Source organism: Neofelis nebulosa, chromosome 5, assembly GCF_028018385.1.
Source record: "Neofelis nebulosa isolate mNeoNeb1 chromosome 5, mNeoNeb1.pri, whole genome shotgun sequence".
NCBI lineage: Eukaryota > Metazoa > Chordata > Mammalia > Carnivora > Felidae > Neofelis > Neofelis nebulosa.
The window spans coordinates 110,936,641-110,949,914 of NC_080786.1; the positions used below are offsets into that span (position 1 = coordinate 110,936,641).

The 13,274-nt window shown below is 37.0% G+C and overlaps 1 protein-coding gene across 38 annotated transcripts in view; it reads left to right on the top strand.

Annotated features, from left to right (window-relative positions):
- The window catches only part of ABI3BP (ABI family member 3 binding protein), a 261,584-nt gene that overhangs the window by 215,029 nt on the left and 33,281 nt on the right, over positions 1 to 13,274 (top strand). For 36 of the 38 annotated variants that reach the window (XM_058731566.1, XM_058731576.1, XM_058731567.1 and 33 more), the window contains 3 exons: positions 154 to 258; positions 3,542 to 3,670; positions 4,208 to 4,276. In XM_058731566.1, coding sequence (XP_058587549.1) covers positions 154 to 258; positions 3,542 to 3,670; positions 4,208 to 4,276 — 303 coding nt within the window. The remainder of the gene's footprint in view (positions 1 to 153; positions 259 to 3,541; positions 3,671 to 4,207; positions 4,277 to 13,274) is intronic. The other 2 variants (XM_058731582.1, XM_058731587.1) reach the window with 1 other exon arrangement.

Here is a 13,274-nt window from a genome sequence, read left to right on the forward strand (position 1 = left end):
TAACTGTGAGATCAGGACCTGAGCCAAAACCAAGAGTTGGACACTTAACCAACTGAGCCACCCAGGTGCCCCCGAAATGTACTATTTTTTAAAACCTGACATGTTTATGGAGTGAATCCTCATGACAGCCTTATCTGTAATGTAAATTCTTAGCCCCAATCCCAGGCACTCGCCGCCCACCCTTGCCACCTAGACCTGTGCCCCCACGAAGAAAACCTTTACCACCAAATAATGTCACCGGGAAGCCAGGAAGTGCAGGTATGTCAGTCATATGCCTTCTCCCTCCATGGTTTTAGTTTTACTAGACAACCACAAACCCTTCTTGGTGTGCTAGCTCAGGTGATGGACAAGTCCATGGTGCATGTGACACATACCTGTGTCGGCCCTCAAAACTGGACACTGTAAATTACAGTTTTGAGGACTCCTATCCTGATTCTGGATGGGTGAGATCACGGAAACCATCCCTGTGCATCTCGGCCAGTTTGCTTTTCAAATGTTGTGAGACAGACGCTCAGGCCTTTGAGTGAGTGAATTATTTGGGATGATGTATGTTTCCTACCAGGGATAATGGAAAATGTGATGTCCTGTCATCTGCTTATCATTGTCTCTTGGAATGAAATCCTGTACATCTCACTGAAAGCTCCCCTGTTTACCAGCCTTCATGCTGACCTCCATATCATGGAACCAGGAGAGAGATTAAGCTCTAGACACCAGCAGCTCTAGCCTGTGCAACAGGGCAGGAATATACTATAGAGCCACACACTGATATGTGTGATATCAATCAATCAATCAATCAATGTGTGATATAGCCACACTATATCAAGCCACACATTGATATGTGTTGTCTCCTTCCGTGGAATGACACCTTCGAGTCACCTGGGATGCTCATACTTCATCCTTTCCTTGAAGAAGTTTTCCCCAGCTGCTCAAAGTCGCTTTAGCATTAACATTGCTTCTGTGTTCTGGTTGTTCTTGACACTTACCTCTGTTACAGCAGAGAACAAATTGGCTTAGACTTGGGTGTTTACATACTGGTCTTCCCCTGCTAGACTAGGAGCTCTGTGATGACAGAGTCCTTGGTACCTTTTGTCTGAATTCACAGAACCAAATCCAGTGCTTGGCACACGGAGGATATTTGATAAGTAGCTGAGTAAATAAATCAGTTAAATTAAGAATCAGTGAAAATTGACTCCGTTTGGGGAAAGCTTTACCTCATTTCTCTTGAGGGCTCTTCGACTGGTCCTGCCAGCAAACCATCTTTCTTTCCTCTCCCACCATCTCTACTTCTTAAATATTTTGTACCTGGAATCAAGATAAACGTGTTAAGGTTGGCTGTGAAAGATGAAACTGATGATGTTTTATGTGAAAGGGAATGGATGTCACTCTTTTCATAGGATGGAAGGTGGGTATGGGGGTGGAGAAGCTTCTGTGATGTACCATGTGCACAGTAAACTCTTAATCATTTTTCCAAGTAGCTGAAGGAAGAAATCAGACTCTCATCCACACTTCTGGTGCCTTCCTGAGGCAAGGCCCAGGAACATGAACCCAATGAGGAGACCAGGTTTTCCTCATTAATTGTAACCTGGGGCAGCAATGACTTGAACTCCAGCAGGCTTCCAGTCAGACTGGATGAGTCACATCAGGAAAGTACTGCCTCAGTGTCCTCTATGGAAAATTCACCCCCCTTCCACCACCACCATTCAGTAGAGCTCCCCTATAAGGCTATGTGTCTTCAGCTATAGCTTCATGACCTTGGTTCCTGTCCTATAAAACCTTGTTCTGTCCCATCAGTAAGTGTAACTTTGGTACAGCCAGCCCATCCTGAAGAGAACCATAAACATATTCTAAGAGTAACTCCAATTCCCCTACCCTCATTCTTGCTGTCTACCTCTAACTCAAAGGGAATGGCTCCACTGAGGAACCAAACACAAAGGGCAATTGTACAAATTTGACCTGATTAACATCAAAGAAAGTGTGTCCTTAATTCAGGACATCAACTACGTGTTCTGAAGTCCTCTGAACATAAGTCCTCTCTCACATGTGCCTGTGGGCACAGTCTTAGACTACCAGGTAGCCCTTGACACTTGTCCCCTGTCTCCAGATCTCCTGAAGTCTCTGAGTTTGCTTTCCTTGCCACGGTGAAAGTGCTATGTCAGTATTTCCTGCTGGTTCTGCCAACTCTGAAAAGCTCCAACTCCAACTTGGTTTTCTCTCACCTTCTCATTGTGGCCCATTCCCACTAGCACCAAAAGCATGAATCTGCAAGAGCTGGACCAGCTGCACATCTGAGTCCCTCATTCATTGTTCCATGATGAGCCATGGTCCTTGGGTCAGTCTTATAGACCTTGGCTGTCCCTTGGTTGAGAATGAGTCCTTTTCCTAGGAGGATTATAGAATCCTCTCCAGCCTCCACTCTACTCTAAACACCCAGACTTGCCTGGACTTTGGGATGGATCCTGTTTGGGATACCAATTAGTCTTTTCAGAGTAGAGGAGACGCTATTGAATATAGTATCTCAAGTGGCACTATTCTGGCAACTAAGCCAGAATCACAGATATTACAGTAAGCATGTTTTTCCTTCTTGTCCAGCCATGACCCATGCCTGACAGTTACTCTCCAGGTCAAGTCATTCTATCTCCTTGACATCTTTCATGTAAAACTATGTAAGGCTATGTGTCTTCAGCTATAGCTTCATGACCTTGGTTCCTGTCATATAAAACCCTTGTTCTATCCCATCAGTAAGTGTAACTTTGGTACAGCCAGCTTACCCTGAAGAGAACCATAAACACATTCTAAGAGTAACTCTAATTCCCCTAAAACACCTTCCATCTAATCTCATGGCTCCTTATGTAGTTCACCTGCTCTGTTCTTCCTTACTACAGCTGCTTTAGTCTCTTGACTTCCCTCTCAGCCATCAGCTTTGCAACCTGATCATTCATCCTTTTCTCATCTGATTTTGTTATTTTCCTAGTGAAAATATTTCAGGAAGTCCTTGTCACCTAAAAAAAAAAAAAAAAAAAAAAAGCAATGTCCAAATCCATGTTATGGAAGGCTCGTCATGATTTGGCCTTCCCTGCCCCCTCCATAGCCAGCTCTCACTGTACCCCAAAGTACTCTTGACTTTCACCTCATCAAATAGACAAACCAAGTAGTTTCATGCTTCCTTGACTTGGTTCTTCCTGCAGCCTCAGCCTAGAATATAACTGTCAAACCTACCTCCTGATTACTTCTCTTCTTTATTGGCACAACCTCTGTAAAGACATTCCTTACCCACCCTCATCTTTTCCCATAGACATTACTACTCCCTCCACTTACTTTCCCTGTAATCTTATCCAGTTTTTTCACAATATTTATAATGCTTCAATATATTTGGATCACACATATATTTTGATCAAGGACACAGGTTTTGTTTTTTCTCCAAGCCCAGCATATAGTGTGCCAAGCCACATGGTAAGTGCTGAATAAATATTTATGGAATAAATAAATGGGGGAAGTTGGCAGTGCTCCTATAAAGCCTGACTACTTTGCCTCTACATTACAGGAATCATTTCATCAGGCCGAGTAACTTCTCCACCTCTGACTGCCACATTCAGGCCTACTGAAGCCCCCTCAGAGAAAACAGAGACAGATGAAAAGCAACCAACTGTTCCTGCCTCAGGAGAAGATCTTGGTTAGTATGTCAGTCACTTCCCACTAGACGCTTAACTATGAAGTACTAAAAGATTTCAAATTAGGGGGAAAAGAGTCTCAGTTCTGGATTATCGAATTATTTCAATTTTTTATTAATATGTCTTTTTAATTTTTGCAATTATACTTAAGTTTAATGCTATGAGATAGAATATGGTCCTTCACTCCACAGACCTAGAATAAAGTACCCAATATTTTTGGAAAAGTCTTCCTGAAAAGATATAAATTACCCAATGCTTCTTACTAAATCAAATGTCATTATTAATCATATGTCTCTTAATTAATGAGTATTGGCTACTTTAATCTTTAAATCATTATTGAGTACACTCCATAACACCTGCAGCAGGACACAATTAAAAGCCTTTTATTGTGGATAATATGTATAATAATAAAGGAAATCAAAATTGCAGGCATCTGACTAGGAGGCATTATTAAATATTTATAATCTTTAATACTTTTTCATTTTATTGAGAAGCTTTTTTATATTTTTCTAAAATTATTTATTATCTTCTATTCTCAGGTAATGTAACTGACTTTAGCTCAAGTCCAACAAGAGAAACTGATCCTCTTGGGAAGCCCAGATTCAAAGGTGTGTATGATTGGCTCCAAATCTCAGTTTTGACAAGGCTGTCTTTGATGGGAGTATCACTTGGCTTTTGCTGTGTAATAACGGCAAAATCTTAGTAGCATGTTCTAATAAGGATTTATTTCTCATGTGTCTGCAAGTCACCTGAGGGTCAGCTGATCTAGCTCTTCTTGACTGGATGGTTCTGCCTCCAGCATCAGATACAGCTGGGCTTCCTATGTCTTGGGCTCAGATCTGCTCCACATTTTTCATTTTGGTGCTCAGGATGAAAGACCAACAGTGACTCAGGAGAATCCATTCTAATGACAATACAAAGTCAAGAGTGGAGAGTTCAAATACAGCATTTTAAGCTCCTCTGTGTTTTACACCTGCCAATATTCATTGGCTAAAGAAAGTCACATAGCCAAGCTCAAATCAAAGATTGGGAAAGTATACTCCTTCCATGGATATAGAGAATATTTTTGAACAGTATCAAATCTACCACAGTAAGAAAGCTATAATATGATATAGAGCCTGGTATTTCCTTTTATAATATGTTTTTCTCAAGTGTAAGATGTGCTAAATTTTAACATATGTATACACTCATGAAACCATCATTGTAATCAAGATAATAAATACATGTACCACCTCCAAAAGTTTGATCATGTACTTTTATAATTCCTCCGTCTCACTCCTCCCACCAAATTTCTAGTTTCTAGATAATCACAGATCTGCCTTACTAAAAATATGTATCCATTTTGTGGATTTTTACATAAAGAAAGGATACGATACAAACTTTTTTTGGTCTGGCTTCTTTGACTCAGCATAATTATTTTAAGGTTCATCCAGGTTGAAACATGTATCAACAGTTCATTTCTTTTAATCCTGACTGGTATTCTATTGAATGGATATATATAATTATTTATTAAACTTATTCATGACATTAAGGTTTTTTCTAATTTTCTTATATTACCAATAAAGCTGCCATAACCCTTAAAGTACAAGTGTTTATATGGATATGTGCTTTCATTCCTTTTGGATGAATGCTGACAAGAGCAATGGCTAGATCATATAAGTGTACATTTAACATTTTAAGAAACTACCAAACTGTTTTCCACAGTAGTTGTACTATTAGCCTTTCTGTCAACAGTATATGAGAGTTTGAATTCCTCCACATCTTTGCCAACATTTAGGACAGTCAGTCTTTTTAATTTTAGTCATTTTAATAGGTGTGTAGTAGTTTCAAATTGTGATTTTACTTTGTGTATCTCTAATTACTAAGCATCTTCTCATGTGTTTATTTGCCATCATTTTGGTCGTGTCCCATTTTTTTTGTCCATTTTGTTTATAACCTTGCTTATTTTCTTGTTGAATTTTGAGGGTCTTTGTTTTCTGGGTAGAATACCTTTTCAGATACATGCTTTACAAATATCTTTTCCCAGTGTATACCTTCTCTTTTTTAATTTTAATAAATCTTAGTTTATTAATTTGGCTTTTTATATGTTGTATTTTTGGTGTTGTACTTAAGAAATAACTGGCCAATTGGAGGTCATAAAGACCTCTATTTCCTTCTAGAAGTTTCTCTGCTGTTTCCTTCTAGAAGTTTTCTTTTAAATTTAGGTCTATGATCCACATTGTGTCACATTTTGTATATGATACAAGGTGTGAATACCAATTCGTTTCCTTGCTAATAGATATAAAATTGTTCCAGCATCATGTGTTGAAAAAACTATTCTTTCCACTGAATTTCATTTGTACTTTTATCAAAAATGAATTGTACATATATATGTGGAACTCTTTTTAGCTCTCTACTCTGTTGCATTGATCTGTTTATCTGCTTTTACATCAGTACCACCATGTTTGTGTTACTGTGGTAGTGGTATTGTATTGGTGACTCTGGGTCCTCTGTATCGTCATATAAATTTTAGAATCAGCTTATCAATGTCTAAGAATAGCCTAGTTAGATTCTTATTAGAATTGAATTGAGCCTATAGATGAATTGGGAAAAATTGAGAGCTGTACAACATTTAGCTTTCCTATTTATGAACATGGAATATTTTATTTAGGTCTTTGACTTCTATAACCAATGTTATTTAAATTTCAGTACACAGAAAACCATTAAAATAGTATTTTTTATTTCAGTTTCCAATTGTTCATTACTACTATATAGAAAAATTTATTTTTATACAGTGATCTTATATCCTGCAACCTTGTGAAACTCAGTAGCTTTTATGTAGGTCAATTAGATTTTCTACATACAAAATCATGTCATTTGAGAGTGATATTTTACTTCTTCCTAACATGGGTGCCTTTTTCCTTGCCTTATCATACTGGCAAGAACCTCCAATAAAACACTGAATAGATACAGTGGGGAATGGACATCCTTTTCTTATTCCTGATCTTATGGAAAAAACATACAGCCTTTCACCTGAATATAGTATGATGTTACCTTGTAGGCTTTTCATACATGCTCTTTATTGTGTTGAGAAAATTCCCTTCTATGCCTACTTGGGTGGTAACTATTATCAGAAACGAGTGCTAGATCATGTCCAATGATTTTTCTGCCTTTATGAAGATGATTATGTTTTTCTTTATTAGTTTGTTAATACAATGAAATAATTGCTTTTGAATTTTTAACTTTGCATTCCAGGCACAAACTCCATGGTCATAATGTATTCTCATTTTAATATGTTGCTGGATCTCATTTGCTAAAATTTTGTTGAGAATTGTATTCAGTGAAAGATAGTGGTCTGTAGTTTTCTTTTTTTGTAATAGGTCATGTTTTAGTCTCAGTATAATGCTGAACTCTCCTTTTCACTTTTCTGAAAAAATTTAGAATTGGTATTGCTTCTGCCCTGAATGTTTAGTAGTATTTACCAATGAAACCGTCTGAGCCTCATATTCTCATTCTCTTTATTGGAAGGATTTTATGTATAATTCATTTTCTTTAATGGGTGTAGAGCTATCCAGAGTATTTTTTCTTCCCTAGTGAGTTTCGGTAATTTTTGTCTTTCAAGTTATTAGTTCATTTCATCTAAGTTGTCAAATTTATTGGTATAAGGTTCTTAATATTCTCATATTGTTTTTTTATTTTAATAGCTGTAGAATTCTTAGTGATATCATCTCATTCCTGTTACTGATGATGTGTGTCTTTTTTTTCTCTTTTGCCTAATCAATCTTGCTGTAGGTTTATTTTATTAAAATTTTTTTTTCAACATTTTTTATTTATTTTTGGGACAGAGAGAGACAGAGCATGAACGGGGGAGGGGCAGAGAGAGAGGGAGACACAGAATCGGAAACAGGCTCCAGGCTCCGAGCCATCAGCCCAGAGCCTGACGCGGGGCTCGAACTCACGGACCGTGAGATCGTGACCTGGCTGAAGTCGGACGCTTAACCGACTGCGCCACCCAGGCGCCCCTCTTGCTGTAGGTTTATTAATTTATTGATCTGAAAAAGTCAAATTTGTGTTTCATTAATTTTGTCTATTTACTCTGATCTTTATTTTTTTTCTTCTGCTTAATGTAGTTTAATTTGTTCCTCTATTTCCTCAAGGTGGAATATGGGCTCATTGATCTAGAACCTCTCTTCTTTATTATGGCATTTAGTGCTACAAATTTTCCCCTAGATATTATTTAAGCAGTATCCAAAAGTTTTTGATATGTTGTATATTCATTTTTACTCTGTTCAAAACACTTTTTAACTTCCCTCTTGATTTGTTCTTTGACTCATTGATTATTTAGAAATATGTAATTTAATTTCTAAATATTTTTAGATTTTCTAGAGATTATTCTGTTACTGACTTCTAATGTATCTCCATTGTTGTCACATGCTCTGCCAGATATCTAAATCCTTTTAAATTTATTGAGACTTTTTTATGGCCAGGGTATGATCTATTTTGGTATATGTTCTGTGTGTACTTGAAAAGAATGTGTATTCTGCTCTTCATAAAAGCAATGTTGTATTCACTTGCGAGGGTTGCCATAAGAGAATGCTACAGACATGGTAGCTTAAACAACAGAGACTTATTTTCTTATTTTCCAGAAACTTAAGTTCTGGAAGCCAGAAATCTGAAATCAAAGTATCATCAGATTTGGGTTGTTTTGAAGACTTGGATTGCAGATGGCCACCTTCTCACTATGTCCTCATATGGCCTATCCTCTGAATGCACACATCCTTCATGTCTTTTCCTCTTTGTTTTTTTTTTAATTACCTAATTAATTTATTTTTTAATTTACATCCAAATTAGTTAGCATATAGTGCAACAATGATTTCAGGAGTAGATTCCTTAATGCCCCTTACCCATTTAACCCATCCCCCCTCCCACAATCCCACGAACAACCCTCTTTGTTCTCTATATTTAAGAGTCTCTTACGTTTTGTCCCTGTCCATGTTTTTATATTATTTTTGCTTCCCTTCCCTTATGTTCATATATGTTGTATCTTAAATTCCTCATATGAATGAATTCATATGATATTTGTCATTCTCTGAATAATCTCGCTTAGCATAATACCGTCCAGTTCCATCCACATAGTTGCAAATGGCAAGATTTGATTCTTTTTTGATTGCTGAGTAACACTCCATTGTGTATATATACTACATTTTCTTTATCCATCCATCCATCCATTGATGGACATTTGGGATCTTTCCATACTTTGTCTTTTGTCAATCACACTGCTATAAACATTGGGGTGCATGTGACCCTTTGAAACAGCACACCTGTATCCCTTGGATAAATACCTAGTAGTGCAATTGTTGGATTGTAAGGTAGTTCTATTTTTAATTTTTTGAGGAACCTCCATACTGTTTTCCAGAGTGGCTGTACCTCTCTGCATCCTCACCAACATCTGTCATATCCTGAGTTGTTAATTTTAGCCTTTCTGACAGGTGTGAGGTGGTATCTCATTTGGTTTTGATTTGTATTTCCCTGAAGAAGAGTGATCTTGAACATTTTTTCATGAGTCTATTAGCCATCTGGATTTCTTCTTTAGAGAAGTGTCTATTCATGTCTCTTGCCCATTTCTTCACTGGATTATTTTTTTGGGTGTTGAGTTTGATAAGTTCTTTCTAGATTTTGGATACTAACTCTTTTTCTGGTATGTCATTTGCAAATATCTTCTCCCATTCTGTCAGTTGCCTTTTAGTTTTGCTGATTGTTCCCTTCACTGTGCAGAAGCTTTTTATTTTGATGAAGTCCCAATAGTTGATTTTTGCTTTTGTTTCCCTTGCCTCCAGAGAAGCGTTGACTAAGAAGTTGCTGCTTCCGAGGTCAAAGAGGTTTTGCCGCCTGCTTTCTCCTCAAGGATTTTGATGACTTCCTGTCTTACATTCAGGTCTCTCATCCATTTTGAGTTTCTTTTTGTGTATGGTGTAAGAAAGTGGTCCAGGTTCATTTTTCTGCATGTTGCTGTCCAGTTTTCCCAGCACCATTTGCTGAAGAGACTGTCTTATTCCACTGGATATTCTTGTGTGCTTTGTCAAACATTAGTTAGCCATACATTTGTGGGTCCTTTTCTGGGTTCTCTATTCTGTTCCATTGATCTGAGTGTCTGTTTTTGTGCCAGTACCGTACTGTCTTGATGATTACAGCTTTGTAATACATCTTGAAGTTCAGGATTGTGATGCCTCCAGCTTCAGTTTTCTTTTTGAAGATTGCTTTGGCTATTTGGGGTCTTTTCTAGTTCCAAATTTTAGGATTTTGTTCTAGCTCTGTGAAGAATGGTAGTGTTATTTTGATAGGGATTTCCTTGAATATGTAGATTCCTTTGGGTAATATCAACATTTTAACAATGTTTGTTCTTCCAATCCAGGAGCATGGAATATTTTTCCATTTGTGTGTGTGTGTCTTCTTCAATTTCTTTCATAAGTTTTCCTTAGTTTTCAGTGTATAGATTTTTCACCTATTTGGTTAGGTTTATTCCTAGGTATTTTATGTTTTTTGGTGCAATTGTAAATGGGATCGATTCCTTAATTTCTCTTTCGGTTGCTTCATTATTGGTGTATAGGAATGGAAACGATTTCTGTGCACTGATTTATATCCTGCGACTTTCCTAAATTCATGGATCAGTTCTAGTAGGTTTTTGGTGAGATCTTGTGGGTTTTCCATATAGAGTATCATGCCATCTGTGAAGAGTTGGAGTTTGACTTCCTCCTGGCCGATGTGGATGCTTTTTATTACCTTGTGTTGTCTGATTGCTGAAGCTAAGACTTCCAGTACCATGTGGAATAACAATGGTGAGACTGGACATCTCTGTCATGCTCCTGACCTTAGGGGGAAAGCTCTCAGTTTTTCCCCATTGAGGATGATATTAGCAGTGGGGTCTTTTATATATGGATTTTATGATCTTGTGGTATGATCCTTCTATCCCTACTTTCTTGAGGGCTTTTATCAAGAAAGGATGCTGTATTTTGTCAAATGCTTTCTCTGCATCTATTGAGAGGATCATGTGGTTCTTGTTCTTTTATTGATGCAGTGTATCACATTGTTTTGTGGATATTGAACCAGCCCGGCATCTCAGATAAAAATCCTACTTGGTCATGGTGAATAATTCTTTTAATGATTGTTGGATTCACTTGACTAGTATCTTGTTGAGGACTTATGCATCCATGTTCATCAGGGAAATTGGTCTGTAGTTCTTCTTTTTAGTGGGGTCTTTGTCTGGTTTTGGAATCAAGGTAATGCTGGCTTCATAGAAAGAGTTTGGAAGTTTTCCTTCCATTTCTTTTTTTTTCTTTTTTTTTCTTTTTTTCTTTTTCTTTTTTTGAACAGTTTCAGAAGAATAGGTGTTAAGTCTTCTTCACGTGTTTGGTAGAATTCCCCTGTAAAGCCATCCAGCGCTGGACTCTAGTTTTTTTGGGAGATTTTTGATTACTAATTGAATTTCTTTGCTGGTTATGGGTCTGTTCAAATTTCTATTTCTTCCTGTTTCAGTTTTGGTTGTTTATATGTTTCTAGGAATTTTTCCATTTCTTCCACATTGCCCATTTTATTGGTATATAATTGCGCATAATATTCTTTTATTATTGTTTGTGTTTCTGCAGTGTTGGTTGTGCTCTCTCCTATTTCATCCTTCATTGTATTTATTTGGGCCCTTTCCTTTTTCCTTTTTCTTTTTGATCAAACTGGCTAAGGATTTATTAATTTTGTTAATCCTTTCAAAGAACCAGCTCCTGGTTTCATTGATGTGTTCTACTGTTTTTGTTGTTGTTGTTGTTGTTGTTGCTGTTTGGTTTCAATAGCATTGGTTTCTGCTCTAATCATTATTATTTCCTTTATTCTGCCGGTTTGGGGTTTTATTTGCTATTTTTCCAGCTCTTTAAGGTGTAAGGTTAGGTTGTATCTGAGACCTTTATTCCTTCTTTAGGAAGGTCTGGATTGCTATAGACTTTACTCTTATGACCACTTTGCTGTGTCCCAGAGGTTTTGTGCTGTGCTGTTATCATTTTCATTGGCTTCCATGTACTTTTTAATCTCCTTTTTAACTTCTTGGTTAGCAAATTCATTCTTTGGTAGGATGTTCTTTAGTTATTTGTTATCTTTCCAAACTTTTTCTTGTGGTTGATTTGGAGTTCCATAGCATTGTGGTCTGAAAATATGCTCAGTATGAACTTGATCTTTCTGTACTTGTTGAGGGCTGATTTGTGTCCCAGGATGTAATCTATTCTGGAGAATGCTCCACATGCACTCAAGAAGAATGTGTATTCTGCCTTAGGATTAAGTGTTCTGAATATATTTGTTAAGTCCATCTGGTCCAGAGTGTCATTCAAAGACATTGTTTCTTTGTTGATATTCTGTTTAAATGATCTGTCCATTGTTGTAACTGGGGTGTTGAAGTCCCCTACTATTATGGTATTATTATCTCTGAGTTTCTTTATGTTTGTGATTGATATATATATTAGGGTGTTTCCACATTTGGAGCATAAATGTTTACAATTGTTAGATCTTCTTGGTGGATAGACCCCTTAACCGCGATATAATGCCCTTCTTCATCTCTTGTTACAGTCTTTATTTTAAAGTCTAGATTGTCTGATACAAGTATGACTATTCTGGCTTTCTTTTGGAGGCCATTAGCATGATAGATGGTTCTTCATCCCCTTACTTTAAATCTGAAGGTGTCTTTAGATCTAAAATGGGTCTCTAATAAACAGCATATAAATGGATCTTGTTTTCTTATCTATTCTGTTACCCTATGTTTTTTGATTAGAGCATTGAGTCCATTGATGTTTAGAGTGAGTACTGAAAGATATGAATTTATTGTCATTATGATGCTTGTAGAATTGGGGTTTCTGGTGGCATCCTCTGGTCCTTTCTAGTCTTTGTTGCTTTTGGTATTTATTTATTTACATTTACATATACATATACATATACATATACATATACATATACATATATATATTCATCTTTTCTCCCCTCAGAAAGTCCCCCTTAAAATTTCTTGCAGTGCTGGTTTAGTGGTCACAATCTCCTTTAATTTTTGTCTGTCTGGAAACTTTTTCTCTCTCCTTCTATTTTGAATGACAGCCTTGCTGGATAAAGAATTCTTGGCTGCATATTTTTCCAATTCAACACATTGAATATATTCTGCCACTGCTTTCTGGCTGGCCAAGTTTCTGTGAGTAGGTCTGCTGAGAACCTAATCTGTTTTCCCTTTTAAGTTAAGGTCTTTTTTTCCTTTGCTAACCTTATGATTCTTTCCTTGCCTGAGTATTTTGTGAATTTGACTATGATATGCCTTGTTGATGGTCGGTTTTTGTTGAATCTAATGGAAGTTCTCTGTGTTTCTCAGATTTTTATATCTTTGTCTTTCCGCAGGTTAGGGAGGTTTTCCACTATGATTTGCTCACATAAATTTTGTACCCCCTTTCCCCTCTCTTCATCTTCTGGGACTCCTATGATTCTGATATTATTCCTTTTTAATGAGTCACTGATTTCTCTAATAATTAAATCATGCTCTTTTGTCTTAGTCTCCCTCTTTTTTCCTGCTTCATTATTCTCCATAAGTTTGTCCTCTATATCCCTGATTCG